Raw genomic sequence first — 15,131 nt, 5'->3', positions numbered from 1 at the left:
CGGCATGCTTGCCTTCATTGGCCGGGGCATTGAGTATAAAAATTGGCAAGTCATATTGCAGCTGTATAGAACCTTAGTTAGGCCACACTTGGAGTATCGTATTCTATTCTGATTGCCACACTACCAGAAGGATATGGCGGCTTGAGAGAGGGTGCAGAAGAGATTTACCAGGATGTTGCCTGCTATGGAGGGCATTAGTTATGAGGAGAGGTTGAATAAACATGTTTGTTCTCACTGGAATGAAGGAGGTTGAGGGGCGACCTAATAGAAATCTACAAAATTATGAGGGGCATAGACAGAGTGGATAATCAGACTTTTTCCCAGGGCAGAGGGGTCAATTACTAGGGGTTTAAGGTGCAAGGGGCAAGGTTTAGAGGAGATTTATGAGGTAAGTTTTTTACAGAGGGTTGTGGGTGCCTGGAACCCGCTGCTGGAGAAGGTGGTGGAAGCAGGGACGATAGTGACGTTTAAGGGGCATCTTGACAAATACATGAATAGGATGGGAATAGATGGATACGGACCCCAGAAGTGTAGAATATTTAAGTTTAGACAGGCAGCATGGTCGGCGCAGGTTTGGAGGGCCGAAGGGCCTGTTCCTGTGCTGTACTTTTCTTTGTTCCTTGTCTGCGTGGGTTTCCTCCCACTGTCGAAAGACATGCTGGTTGGGTGGATTGGCCATGTTAAATTATGCCTTAGCGATCAAAGGGTTAGGTTGGGTTAAGGGTGATGGGGTGGAGGCGTGGGTTTAAATAGGGTGCTCCTTCCAAGGACCAGTGCAAACTGGATGGGCCGAATGGCCTCTTTCTGCACTGTAGATTTTATATTTCAAAAAAATGGATTGTCAGAGAAAGTCTGTTGAAAATACAATAAGTACAATATACAATGAATTATATGGCACAATGGGATTATTCTCCCTTGAGCAGAGGGAGTTAAGAGGGATTTGGTATGTTCAAAATGAAGATGAACTTTGGAAAGAGTTAATTCTGCTCTGAGGGGTGTTACCAGAGGTCATATTTGCAAAATTTGCAAAATAATCAGGCAGGAGTTATTTTTTTCTTAAACTCGGTGAGTTGTTATGGTCTGCCAGAGAGGGTGATGGATTGTAATGGACAAAAAGGAATTCAGTATGATTTTAGCAGAGACACTTTGCTGGGCTGTGGGGAGCAGGGACGTGGCTAGTTACTGGTACAGGCGGGGGGGGGGGCACAATCACTTCCTTCAAGGCACGGAAGCCAATAAAAAGCCTTTTTAAAACACAACATGAAGTGAAAAAGAATTTGCATGCTCACAAAAATATTGACGCCTCAAGGTAAGATGCTGCGAGCAATTTTGCTGGGGAGTTAGGGATTAAAGAAGGAAAGTTAACCGAGTTATTTCGGGAAGTTTAACGCTTGCACCGTTTATCCCGCGCATTTTATCGAACGTGTTAAATACGTCTTTGCACAGCAACAGAATGGGCTGAATAAAGAGATCGGCGGAAGATGATTCACTGTAATTACTGGGGAGGCAAAGTCTCAAGAGTGAACTAATCCTCTAGGGCCGAGTCAATAGGGTGTCGTTTTCTGTTCTGGAACCAATATTCCCGGACATTCGAGGGAAAGGCAGCCGCACCCCTTTCGCAGTCATTTAGGCTGCAAGCGGCGTGATAGAGAGTGGAGACTGTGAAGAGCAGAGCAGAATAAACCCAGGGCTGGACAGAGAGATAGAAAGGGAGCACAGACTGTGGAGAATAGTCAGGACAAACCCGGAGCTGGACAGAGAGAGAGCACAGACTGTGGAGATTAGTCAGGACAAACCCAGGGAAGGCGAGGGAGACAGAGAGCACAGACTGTGGAGAATAATAGAGCAAACCCAGTGCTGGACAGAAAGAGAGCACAGACTGCGGAGAATAAATCAGGACAAATTTATGAAGGGAAAATCATGCTTGACAAATCTGTAGGAATTCTTTGAAGAGGTAACCAGTGCAGTCAACAAGGGGGAGCCAGTTGATGTGGAATATTTGGACTTTCAGATGGCGTTTGACAAAGTCCCGCATAAGAGATTATTGTGCAAAATTAAAGTGCATGGGATTGGGGGAAATGTTTTGAGGTGGATAGAAAACTGGTTGACGGAGAGGAAACAAAGAGTAGGGATTAATGGGTCCTTTTCAGATTGGCAGGCAGTAACCAGTGGGGTGCCACAGGGATAGCCACAGCTATTCACAATATATATTAATGATTTGAATGAGGGAATAAAATGTAACATCTCAAAGTTTGCAGATGATACCAAATTAGGTGGGAGGGTGAATTGTGATGACGATGCAGGGATTCTACAGCAAGATCTGGACAGGTTGGGCGAATGGGCAAACCAGTGGCAGATACAGTATAATTTGGATACGTGTGCACTTCGGAAACAAAAACAAGAAGGCAGATTACTACCTGAATGGTTGTAAATTGGTAGAGGAGAGTGTGCAGTGGGACCTCGGTGTCCTTGTGCACCATTCGCTGAAGGTAAGCATGCAGGTGCAGCAGGCGGTAAAGAAGGCTAATGGTATGTTGGCCTTCATTGCAAGAGGTTTTGAGTATAGAAGCAGGGATGTGTTGCTGCAATTATACAGGGCCTTGATGGGGCCACACTTGGAGTTGTGTGCAGTTTTGGTCTCCTCTGAGGAAGGATGTTCTTGCTCTCGAGGGAATACAGCGAAGGTTTACCAGACTGATTCCAGGGATGGCGGGACTGTCATATGAGGAGAGATTGACTAGGTTGGGATTGTTCTCGCTGGAGTTCAGAAGAATGAGGGGGGATCTCACGGAGACTTATAAAATTCTAACAGGACTAGACAGGGTAAATACAGGGAAGATGTTACCAATGATGGGTGTGTCCACAAAGAGTGGTGAGCCTGTGGAATTCATTACCACAGGAAGTAGTTGATGCTAAAACTTTGAATATATTCAAGAGGCGGCTGGATATAGCACTTGGGGAGAATGGGATCAAAGGCTATGGGGAGAAAGCAGGATTTTGCTCTTGAGTTGGATGATCAGCCATTATCGCGATGAATGGCGGATCAGGCTTGAAGGGCCAAAAGGCCTCACCCCTTCTCCTATCTTCTATGTATCTATGTAAATCCAGCACGTGAGAGAGAGAGCACACACTGTGGAGAATAGATCAGGGCAAACCCAGGGCTGGACAGAGAGCATACAGACTGTGGGGAATGTTTCAGGACAATTCCAAGGCTGGGGCATAGTAACAGAATAGGGCATTTGGCCTGAAAAGCTTGCAAACGTGAACCCCTTCAAAGAGAGTAAGTGCTACCAATTTACAGCTGAGCACTTCAAAATCTCTCAAATGTGAAGGGGGGGTGATTGGAATGCACTTCACTCTCTTTTTGAAGTGGTTGAGGTTTTTAAACATTGTGGTTACAGCACTTGAGTCACTGAACCATGAAAGAGATGAATGAAGCAAGGCTGACAGCTGTGTTTGTGCAAGCAATCAATCAGAGCCCACCTAAGAGAAATTAATGAATGGCTTGCAGCTGAAGGATCTGAGGGGTTTATGATAATGTTTTCTCTTTCTAGGAATTAACACATGGGGTGGGATTCTCCGACCCCCCCGCGCCGGTCGGCTGGCCCCCCCGCGGCGATTCTCGGGCCCATCTCCCACCGGTGTGGTTTAAACCACCTACCTGACCGGTGGGATTGGCGGCGCGGGCGGGCTCCGGGGGGGGGGGGGGGGGGGGCACGGGGCGATCTGACCCCAGGGGGTGCCCCCACAGTGGCCTGGTCCGCGATCGGGGCCCACCAATCGTAGGGCGGGCCTGTGCCGTGGGGGCACTCTTTTTCTTCCACCTTCGCCATGGTCTTCACCATGGTGGAGGCGGAAGAGACCCCCTCCCCTGCGCTGACGCTCCGGCACATGTGCGGACTTACGCCGGCCGGTGAAGTCCTTTCGGCCCCAGCTGGCGTGGTGCCAAAGGCCGTTCATGCCAGCCGGCGGAGTGGGAACCACTCCGGCGCGTGCCTAGTCCCTCAATGTGAGGGCTTGGCCCTTAAAGGTGAGGAATTTGGCGGCCTGACGCCGGAGTGGTTCACGCCACTCCGACACGCCGGGACCCCCCACCCTGCCGGCTAGGGGAGAATCCCGGCCATGGTGCTTCTTCTGTCTGAGCCAGCAGCTGCATGCCCAGGTGAGTGTTACAACAGTATTTGTTTTCACTTACCCATGTCTGGACTGCTCTCCAGCTTCCAAACAGGTGTCTCTTTTTTGGGGGGTCTTTGGTGGGGTGGTCCCACTATTCAGGGAGTATCTCAGTGGATATCTTTCTTTAGGAGTCTCTTGAGGGGGTCCCCCTATCCAGGAGATCTCTTGAGTCTCTTGTGGGTCCCCCTATTCAGTCTCACATTGCTGGAGGGGGCGAGTGGCTCTCAGATAGACTTTGGGGCAACTCCCTTAAGGAGTTAGCCCCTTGGCCCACTGCTGGGTCCAGCACATCAGGGCCACGTTGATAAATAACAGTAGTGATTCCCGCCCACGTGATTCCCGTCCCAGAGGACTAGAGAATCACAAGGGCCGGGGAATCTGGTGCAGCGCAGACCCTTTATTACCCCGGACACACGATTCTCCACTGCATCAGCAACCCCGCGGTGAATGGCGGACATTCCAGGCCAGTTTATCTACATCCACCCTGTCACGTCCTCTTAAGAATTCTGTACGTTTCAATGAGGTCACCCCTCATTCTTTGAAATTCTGGGGAATACAGAACCAGTCTCCCTTATCTCTCATCGTAATCCTGTCATCCCAGGGATTAGCCTGGTGAACCTTTGTTGCACTCGCTCTATGGTAAGTACATCCTTCATTAGATAAGGAGACCAAACCTGTGCACAACATTCCAGGTGTGGTTTCACCAAGGCTCTACATAACTGCAAGACATCCTTACTCCTGTACTCCAATCCCCTTGCGAAGGAGGCCAACATACAATTTGCCTTCCTAATTGCTTGATGCATGTGCTTGCTAGTTCTTAGGGAGTCACGAACAAGAGGATACCCTCACCTCCCAAACTCTCTCCATTTCAGAAATATTCTGCCTTTCTGTTTCTCTGCTAAAGTGAATAACTTCCGATTGCGTGGTGAAGTCACACAGGGTCAGAGAGGAGCTGGCAAGATGGATACAGAACTGGCTAGGTCATAGAAGGCAGAGAGTATCAATGGAAGGGTGCTTTTCTGATTGGAGGGATGTGATGAGTGGTGTTTCACAGGGTCCAGTGCTGGGACCTTTGCTGTTCGTAGTATGTATAAATGATTTGGAGGAAAATGTAACTGGTCTGATTAGTAAGTTTGCAGACGACTCAAAGGTTGGTGGTATTGTGGATAGCGATAATGACTGTCAGAGGATACAGCAGGATTTAGAGCATTTGGAGACCTGGGTGGAGAGATGGCGTGTGGAATTCTCTGCTCCCGCGCGGAATCGGGAAGGCCGTCGTGAACTCGGCATCGGAGGCCGCTCCTCGCACCCTATTCACCCCCCGCCCCCCAGGGGGCTAGGAGCGGTGCTCCGCAAATCTCGGCCGCTGGGCCTTGATGCTTGCGTCAAGGCGGCGCGCCGAGAATGACGCGACGGCGGCGCCTAAGTGACGTCATCCGCGCATGCGCAGGTTGGCCGGCTCCAACCCGTGCATGCGCGGCTGATGCCACGACAGCTGACGGCTCCAACCCACGCATGCGTGGTTGCCGTCTTCCCCTCCGCTGCCCCGTAAGACGTGGCGGCTTGATCTTGCAGGGCGGCGGAGGGGAAAGAGTGCGTCGCTTGGAGACGCCGGCCCAACGATCAGTGGGCACTGATCGTGGGCCAGTCCCCTCCCGAGCACGGCCGTGGTGCTCACTCCCCTCTCCGCCCCCACAAGCCACAAACAAGCATTTGGCGCCCATGTTCACGACGGCAGCGACCAGGTGTGGTTGCCGCAGTCGTGAACTGGTCGGGAAGCCAGGTTGCTCGGCCCATCTGGGCCGGAGAATCGCCGGTCGCTGTGAAAAACGGCGAGAGGTGATTCATCCGAGTGGGGGGGTGGGAGAATCGCGGGGGTTGCCAGGGCGGCGTGTCGTGAGTCGCCCGGCCCTCCCGTGATTCTCCCACCCGGCGTGGGGAGCGGAGAATCGCGCACGTTAGATGGAGTTTAATCCGGACAAATGTGAGGGAATGCATTTTGGAAGGTCTAATTCAAGTCGGGAATATACAGTGAATGGTAGAACCCTCAAGTGTATTGACAGTCAGAGAGATCTAGGTGTACAGGTCCACAGGTCACTGAAACGGGCAATAAAGCTGGAGAAGGTTGTCAAGAAGACATATGGCATGCTTGCCTTCATTGGCCGGGGCATTGAGTATAAAAATTGGCAAGTCATGTTGCAGCTATATAGAACCTTAGTTTGGCCACACTTGGAGTAGTGTTCAATTCTGGTTGCCACACTACCAGAAGGATGTGGAGGTTTTAGGCAGGGTGCAGAAGAAATTTACCAGGATGTTGCCTGGTATGGAGGGCATTAGCTATGGGGTGACGTTGAATAATCTTGGTTTGTACTCACTGGAACGAAGGAGGTTGAGGGGCGACCCGATAAAGGTCTACAAAATTATGAGGGGCATAGACAGAGCAGATAGTCAGAGACTTTTTTCCCAGGGTAGAGGGGTCAATTACTAGGAGGCATAGGTTTAAGGGGCAAGGTTCAGAGGAGATTAACGAGGCAAGTTTTTTACAGGGTAGTGGGTACCTGGAACGCACTGTCGGAGGAGGTGGTGGAAGCAGGGACAACAGTGACGTTTAAGGGGCATCTTGACAAATACATGATTAGGATGGGAATAGAGGGATACGGACCCAGGAAGTGTAGAAGAATTTAGTTTAGACGGGCAGCATGGTCGGCACAGACTTGGAGAGCCAAAGGGCCTGTTCCTGTGCTGTACTTTTCTTCTTTTCTCTTTGTGTAGGGGAAGCACACGTGGTGTTTCTACTGGCAGTCCTATTTTGTGACGGTATATTGTTATTTGCTGCTGTGAAAATTCATTTAAATGTTCAAGGAAATTTAAAAAAAAAATATGCCCAAGAAATTAAAATATACAGACAGCAAAATTTTAAATGATAAAAATGGCTGCAGCTAAGATGGCGGCTGGCTTCCCCACGCTTCTAACAACTGAGATTCTGAGCAAAATTCTGGCCACTGAGCTTGATTCAAAGAAGAGGCATATAAATTAGTTAGAAAAAGCAAAAGTCCTGAGGTTTGGGAACAGTTTAAAATACAGCAAAGGCAGATCAAGGGATTGATTAAGAAGGGGAAAATACAATTTGAAAGTAAACTAGTGGAGAACATGAAAGCTAAGAAGGAACTGCGAGGTCAGGGAACAAGGCCTTTGTTCTGTTCTGGTCTGCAGGCTTCGAATCGCTATCAGTTGGCAAGGGTGTCAGTAATGCCGGTTTCAGGTAGCGGTTGTTGTTTAGGCACTTATGTTTTGGTGGCTGCTGCTCAACGGCTGATGTAGAAGACAGGGGTCTGGAGCCGGAGGCCGGAGACAGGAGACTGAACCATGTGTGGGACCTTTCTTTTATAGGTCCCAGGGGGTCCGCGCCCCTTTGGGCGGACTCCCTTACCTGCTTGGGATCGATTGGGCCTCTTCCCAATCGATATGTTTTGAACCCCCCAATCATAGGGCCGTTCCTTGGTTGCTGGGGCGGTTCTTAGGACGTATTGTCCTGGGCTTCTCTGGCGCCACTGGGTCTGGTCTCCTATTGAATGTATCGATTAATACTTAATTTGTGTCCATTGTATCTGGGACTTGCCCGGTATCACCTCATTAGTATGCTAACGACTTCTCTTTCACAGCGCTGCCTGGTCTCTGCAGCAGTCAGAAACCGGTTTCTGCAGTTGTCCCAATACATAATTGCTCTGCAAGCTGTTTGCTCTTTAACATGTCCGTTTTCCCTGCACTCTTTGCAGTCTTCCATTTTGTGTTCGTTAGTGGCCATCTCAGGTGGCTACAGATGGATCAGATTCCAAGGAGTAATTGGCTGGGATTTTACAGTGCTGTTGTGGGGGCGACCCGCTGCTTGATATTAAGCAGAAGAGCCAAACGTCCATTGACTTTCAGCGGGGCTGGACGATCCCAGGGGTGGGCAGGGCTGGAAAATTCCACCCATTGTCTGGACACATGTGGCCATCAAGTCTCTTGTGGGTGTGGTGAATGTAATTCACACTGTATTGTATTGTATGGTATTATGTCCTTGTGGGCTCTGTCTGTGAGCCATTGCGCGGCTCTGCCCACAGGGGGAGATGAGGCGCTTGTACAGGGCTCCACCTTTGACTCCGCCCATGGCCCTTCCCACTACCGGAAGTATAAAGTGCTGCAGCCGTGTGAGCCTGCCCTCAGTTCTTCTGGTCGCAGGCAGGTTCAGTTGTAAGACTATTAAAACTACAGTTTACTTCCAATCGTGTTCCAAGTGAATTGATGGTCACATCAATTTAATAGTTTTAGAAAACTTGAAGAAAACTACTATGGAATCAGCCCTCAAACCTGATCGACTAGAACTCGACCCACAGGCTGCAGAGGCGAAGGAAATCTTCCTACACTGGCTTCGGTGTTTTAAGGCCTACCTGGCTGAATCGAGCACCTCCGAGATTACAGAGGAGCAGAAACTTAGCCTATTGCATCGCATCTCTACGCAACTCAATTGTACCAACTCCTATACTGAGGCCCTTGCTATGCTCGACCGATTGTACGTACGGCCGATAAACGAGGTCTACGCACGGCACATTTTCACTGCGCCCCGCAGAGTCGCTAGAGGACTTCCTGCGCGACTTAAAAGCCCTTGCTCGGGACTGCAACTTTCAGGCTGTAACGGTCTCCCAGCATATGGAACTCGCTTTCCGTGATGTATGTGTTGCGGGGCTCAGGTCTAACTATGTGCGCCAGCGACTACTCGAGAAAGGGGCTCAGAACCTGGAGGACACGGTAGTGCTAGCAACTACTATGGAGGTCACATTCCGAAATCTAAACTCATTCCCCGCCGACCAAGCGACCCCATCGTGGACCCCTGACCAGTGACTGTCCCAGGCCTGCGTCACGCGGCCACCCATCCACTATGGAGCGTCAGCGTGCCATTTTTGTGGCCAGCCCCAACACCCACGGCAGCACTGCCCGGCCCGCAACGCAACCTGCAGCAGCTGCGGTCGAAAAGGACATTATGCCAGAGTATGCCTGGCAAAATCGAAACCCTCTAACTCCCCCGCAGTCCAGAACAATCGCTCCCCCAATTCGCAGGCCCGCAGACCCCGCAATGTTGCAGCGTGTCTGCCGACTCCGACATGTGCGACTCATGGGGGCTGCCATCTTGGCAATCCTCCCCCACGCGGCCGGCCATGTGCTTCCTCGCTGCCCGCCATGTGCGATCCACGGGGGTGGCCATCTTGTACGCCATCTTCTTAATCACCCGCCACGTGCGATCAACGGGGGCCGCCATCTTGGCCATCACCCGATGTTCACCTTGACGACTACGACCTCAGCGGACACTCATCACGGGGCCACATTAGCACTGCTGATCGAGCCGCCGGCTACTCGCAACTCAGTCACGTTGGACCAGTCGCGTCCGAAGCACCTCCAGAGCGCGATGATGTCCGTTCAAATCAACGGATACAGGACACCGTGCCTCTTCGACTCTGGGAGCACCGAGAGCTTCGTACATCCTGACCTGGTAAGACGCTGTTCGCTCCCAATCCTCCCTGCACGGCAAACTATCTCCCTCGCCTCGGGCTCGCATTCGGTCCAAATACAAGGGCGCACCGTCGCGACCCTAATAAATCAGGGCATCAGCTACTCTAATTTCCAGCTGTACGTACTCCCCGACCTCTGCGCCCCACTCTTATTCGGGCTCGATTTCCAGTGCAACCTCAAGAGCCTCACACTTCGCTTCAGCGGACCCCTACCTCCACTCACTAGATGCAGCTTAGCGACTCTAAAAATCGATCCCACTCCACTCTTCGCTAATCTAACGGCTAACTGTAAACCAGTAGCCACTCTCAGCAGGCGGTACAGCCTGCAGGACAGAGTATTCATCAGAGCCGAAGTCCAGCGGCTCCTACGTGAGGGAGTCATAGAGGCCAGTAACAGCCCCTGGAGAGCTCAGGTGGTGGTCGTGAAGACCGGGGAAAAGGTCCGGATGCTGGTTGATTATAGACAAACCATTAACCGGTTCACGCACCTCGATGCGTACCCCCACCCCAGAATTGCAGACATAGTTAATCAGATCGCCCAGTACCGCATATTCTCCACAGTGGATCTGAAGTCTGCATACCACCAGCTCCCAATCCGCCCGGAGGACCGCCACTACATGGCGTTCGAGGCAGATGGCCGCCTCTTCCATTTCCTCCGGTTCCCATTTGGCGTCACGAATGGGGTCTTGGTGTTCCAACGAACAATGGACCGAATGGTGGACCAGTACGGGCTACGGGCCACGTTTCCGTACCTGGATAATGTCACCATCTGCGGCCATGACCAGCAGGACCACGATGCCAACCTCCACCGATTTCTCCAAACCGCCCAGAAACTCAATCTCATCTACAATAAGGAGAAATGCGTTTCCGCACTACCAGACTAGCCATCCTCGGCTATGTCATGGAAAACAGAGTCCTGGGCCCCGGCCCGGACTGTATGCGCCCCCTCTTACAACTCCCTCTCCCCCATTGTCCCAGGGCCCTCAAGAGGTGCCTGGGATTCTTCTCTTATTACGCCCAGTGGGTCCCACAGTGTGCGGACAAAGCCCGCCCACTATTTAAGACCACACTCTTCCCACTGTCAGCTGAGGCCCGCCAGGCCTTCAACTGCATCAAGGAGGACATCGCTAAAGCCGCCATGCGGGCGGTGGGTGAATCCGTCCCCTTTCAAGTGGAAAGCGATGCCTCAGAGGTCGCTCTCGCCGCCACTCTGAACCAGGCAGGGAGGCCAGTATCTTTCTTCTCCAGAACCCTCTCCGCTTCGGAACTTCGACACTCCTCAGTCGAAAAAGAAGCTCAAGCCATTGTGGAAGCCGTACGGCACTGGAGGCACTACCTTGCAGGTAGGAGGTTTACCATCATCACCGACCAAAGATCGGTTGCCTTCATGTTTGACAACTCGCAAAGGGGCAAAATAAAAAACAATAAAATCTTGCGGTGAAGGATCGAACTCTCCACCTATAATTATGATATCATATATCGACCGGAGAAGCTCAACGAGCCCCCAGATGCCCTGTCCCGCGGCACATGCGCCTGCACGCAAGACGACCGCCTGAAGGCTATCCACAATGACCACTGCCACCTGGGGGTCACCCTGCTCGCCCACTACGTCAAAGCCCGAAATCTGCCTTTCTCCACCGAGGAGGTAAAAGCCATTACCAGGGATTGCTCGATCTGCGCGGAGTCCAAACCGCACTTCTATAGACCAGACAAGGCCCACCTGGTAAAGGCTTCCCGGCCCTTTGAACGCCTGAGCATCGATTTCAAAGGGCCACTCCCCTCGATCAATCGAAATGTGTACTTCGTCAACGTCATAGACGAATTCTCCCGCTTCCCCTTTGCCATCCCGTCCCCGATATGACCTCCCACACAGTCATCAGAGCCCTGCACAGTGTCTTCACCCTGTTCGGTTTCCCCAGCTACGTACACAGCGACAGGGGTTTGTCCTTCATGAGCGACGAGCTGCTTCAGTACCTGCTCGACAAGGGCATCGCCTCGAGCAGGACTACCAGCTACAACCCCAGGGGGAACGGGCAGGTGGAGAGGGAGAACGCGACGGTCTAGAAGACCGTCCTACTGATCCTCCGGTCCAGGAATCTCCCGACCTCCCACTGGCAGGAGGTCCTCCCCGACGCGCTTCATGCAATTAGGTCCCTCCTATGCACAGCCACCAACCAGACCCCTCACGAACGATTATTTGTTTTCCCTAGCGGCACTACCACGGGGGCTTCGCTCCCATCTTGGGACACTGTGAAGTGCCCGAGGACATACACATCATGGGTCTTGTTGATGATGGTCACACACCTGTTGGACATTGAATGAGCAAAATCTTTGCAGTTGATCAATGTACCTATAGAGGGTACTACTGCTACACTCGAATTCCCACTACGCCTTCATAGAACACCCCGACGGCCGTCAGGACACCGTTTCCCTCCGGGACCTGGCACCTGCAGGATCCACCAATACCACCACCACCGCCAAGGTACCCCTCACACTACACCCCACCCAGCTCCCTGCGCCCCCGCGCCTATAGGTTTCCTGCGCCCCCCCTTCACCCGTTGCACCGGTCAGGAATGAAGCTCGGAGTGAAACACCCCCGGAGTCCACACCCATACCCACACCGACCGTCACCACCTAGCCACACGAAGAGGCTGCAGCCCCGGTGCTCCGCCGATCCCAAAGGCTGACTCGGCCACCGGACTGGCTCAATCTGTAGACCCGTCACCCCCGCCGAACTTGATTTTTTTTACAGGGGGTGAATGTGGTGAATGTAATTCACACTATATTGTATTGTCTGGTATTATGTCCTTGTGGGCTCTGTCTGTGAGCCGTTACGCGGCTCTGCCCACAGGGGGAGATGAGGAGCTTGTACAGGGCTCCACCCTTGGCTCCACCCATGGCCCCTCCCACTACCGGAAGTATAAAGTGCTGCAGCCATGTGAGCCTGCCCTCAGTGCTTCTGGTCGCAGGCAGGCTCAGTTGTAAGACTATTAAAACTACAGTTTACTTCCAATCATGTTCCAAGTGAACTGATGGTCACATCAGTGGGTCAGCCAGGAACGTTGATCAACTGCAAAGATTTTGCTCGTTCAATATGCAACAGGTGTGTGACCATCATCAACAAGACCCATGATGTGTATGTCCTCGGGCACTTCACAGTGCCATAGCTATTTGCTCTCAAAATGATGGATATCTGCTGAAGAGATGGCTGATGACCCTGGTGAGAAACACATGAGCTGAAGAGTGTTACGATGTGAGCTATGCAACCACTAGATCCACTGTTGAGCAGATGAGATGAGATTTCTAAGTCTGGAGCATTAGGAGTATGCAGTATACACAATCTCTGATCGTGCAATCTGCCACGCCCTGCTTGAACTGGTGCTGCAGCAAGGGGAGTCCATGGCTGAGGAAAACATCCTGGACCATGAAGAGGATATTGGTGGAGATTCCAAAGAGGAGCTGCAAGACCCTGACCAGCCTGCTGCACCACTTGAGGGCCCTCCTGGTAACTCTGAAATCGCTATTATAAAGTGCTTCTCGTGAGCTGATTGTCTACCATGCCCCACCAGCGGATCTGCATTGTGGCACACTGCAACCTCGTCTGACCAATTCCAGCTCAGAACACCAGCGTCTGGTGACTCGGTGATGGACCCTTGACCGAGAACCTCTTGGACAACCCTTAGCAGATACAGATTCATTGGGTGACACAAAACCATCTGACCACGACTTGTTTCAATACACTGAGACATTCAGTAATGAACATTTTTAATAAATGTAAAATCATGGTTCAAATGAAACACTTGCAAAGGCTTATACGCATGAACCTCAAGAGCATTTAATCTGTTTTGTTAGCTTGTTTCTGCATGCTGTGCCATGGTGCTCTGTTTCCATTGCTCACATCAGGGGGGCAGGCTGCTCACCGTGTGTCCATGTTGCCCGGGGTGACCTGGGTAGGTGTTCCCTAGTTGCCTGAGGCATCTTATTGATGTCAGCATGTGAAGGGGTGAGTATTTTTCAGGGATAAGGGCAGTGGTAAGCGTTGTGGGAGCTGGGGGGAGCATTGTGGGAGGTATGTGGGTAAGCATTGGGAAGGAAGAGTGAGCAATGGGGAGGTGAGAGGGATGAGCATTGGGGAAGTGAGGGAGGCTGACCATTGGGAGAGGTGAGGGTGCGTGACTATTTGGGGCGGCACAATGGGAAGGCTAATGGGAGCAGGCGAGTTGAGCATTGGGGGAGGCAAAGGGGTGAGCATTTTGGGAGGTGAAGGGGGGTAACCATGGGGGTGAGCATTGGGAGGCTCGGGGAGTGAGTATTGTGGGAGGAAAAGGGGGTGAGCATTTGGGAACAGTTTTGTGGGAAGCGAGGTGGGCTGTGGGCTGAGCTTTGGGGAGGTGAGGAGGGGGTGGGCATTGGACACGAGGGGGTGAGCAGTGGAGGAGGGGAGGGGGTGAGCAGTGGAGGAGGGCAGGGGTGAGCAGTGGAGGAGGGGAGGGGGTGAGCAGTGGAGGAGGGGAGGGGGTGAGCAGTGGAGGAGGGGAGGGGGGGAGGAGGGGAGGGGAGGGGGTGAGCAGTGGAGGAGGGGAGGGGATGGGCATTGGACACAAGGGGGGCATTGGACACGAGGGGGTGAGCATTGTGGAAGACAAAGGGGGTGAGCATTGGGGGAGAGCATTGTTAGAGACAAAGTAGGGTGGGCATTGGGGGGGTGAGGGGGATCAGCATTGAGGGGGGTGAGCATTGAGGGAGGCAAGGGGGTGAGCATTTGTGGAAGTGAGGGAGGGTAATCATTGGGGAGGCAAAGTGGGGTGACTATGGGGGGAGGATAGGTGGGTGTGACCAATAGGGGAGACGAGAATGATGAGCATTGGGGGTGAGCATTGAGGGGGTGACTGTTGTGGGAGGCGAGGTAGTTAAGCATTGGGGGTGGCGAGGGGGGCTGAGCATTCGTAGAGGCGAGGGGGTAGGAATTGGGGAAGGTGAGGGGGATGATCATTGGGTAGGCGAGGGAGGGTGAGCATTGGGTAGGCGAGGGAGGGTGAGCATTGGGTAGGCGAGGGAGGGTGAGCATTGGGTAGGCGAGGGAGGGTGAGCATTGGGTAGGCGAGGGAGGGTGAGCATTGGGTAGGCGAGGGAGGGTGAGCATTGGGGGGCGAGGGTGGGGGGGGGCGAGGGAGGGTGAGCATTGGGGGGGCGAGGGAGGTGAGCATTGGGGAGGCGAGGGAGGGTGAGTATTGGGGAGGCGAGGGAGGGTGAGTATTAGTTGAGGGGGTGTGCAGTGGAGGAGGGGAGGGGGTGTGCAGTGGAGGAGGGGAGGGGGTGTGCAGTGGAGGAGGGGAGGGGGTGTGCAGTGGAGGAGGGGGGGGGTGTGCAGTGGAGGAGGGGAGGGGGTGTGCAGTGGAGGAGGGGAGG

General features: G+C 52.7%; 1 protein-coding gene across 2 annotated transcripts in view; it reads left to right on the top strand.

The window, feature by feature from the left end:
- The first annotated feature begins 1,210 nt into the window (after positions 1-1,210).
- The window catches only part of LOC119964494 (monocarboxylate transporter 13-like), a 64,378-nt gene continuing 50,457 nt past the window's right edge, over positions 1,211-15,131 (top strand). Inside the window, exon 1 of one of the 2 annotated variants that reach the window (XM_038794053.1) lies at positions 1,211-1,309. In XM_038794053.1, the coding sequence (XP_038649981.1) occupies positions 1,282-1,309 (28 nt within the window). In that variant the 5' untranslated portion in view covers positions 1,211-1,281. The remainder of the gene's footprint in view (positions 1,310-15,131) is intronic. The other variant, XM_038794052.1, reaches the window with a different exon arrangement.

Source organism: Scyliorhinus canicula, chromosome 4 (assembly GCF_902713615.1).
Source record: "Scyliorhinus canicula chromosome 4, sScyCan1.1, whole genome shotgun sequence".
Taxonomy (NCBI): Eukaryota; Metazoa; Chordata; class Chondrichthyes; order Carcharhiniformes; family Scyliorhinidae; genus Scyliorhinus; species Scyliorhinus canicula.
This window is presented reverse-complemented; position numbering and strand designations above follow the sequence as displayed.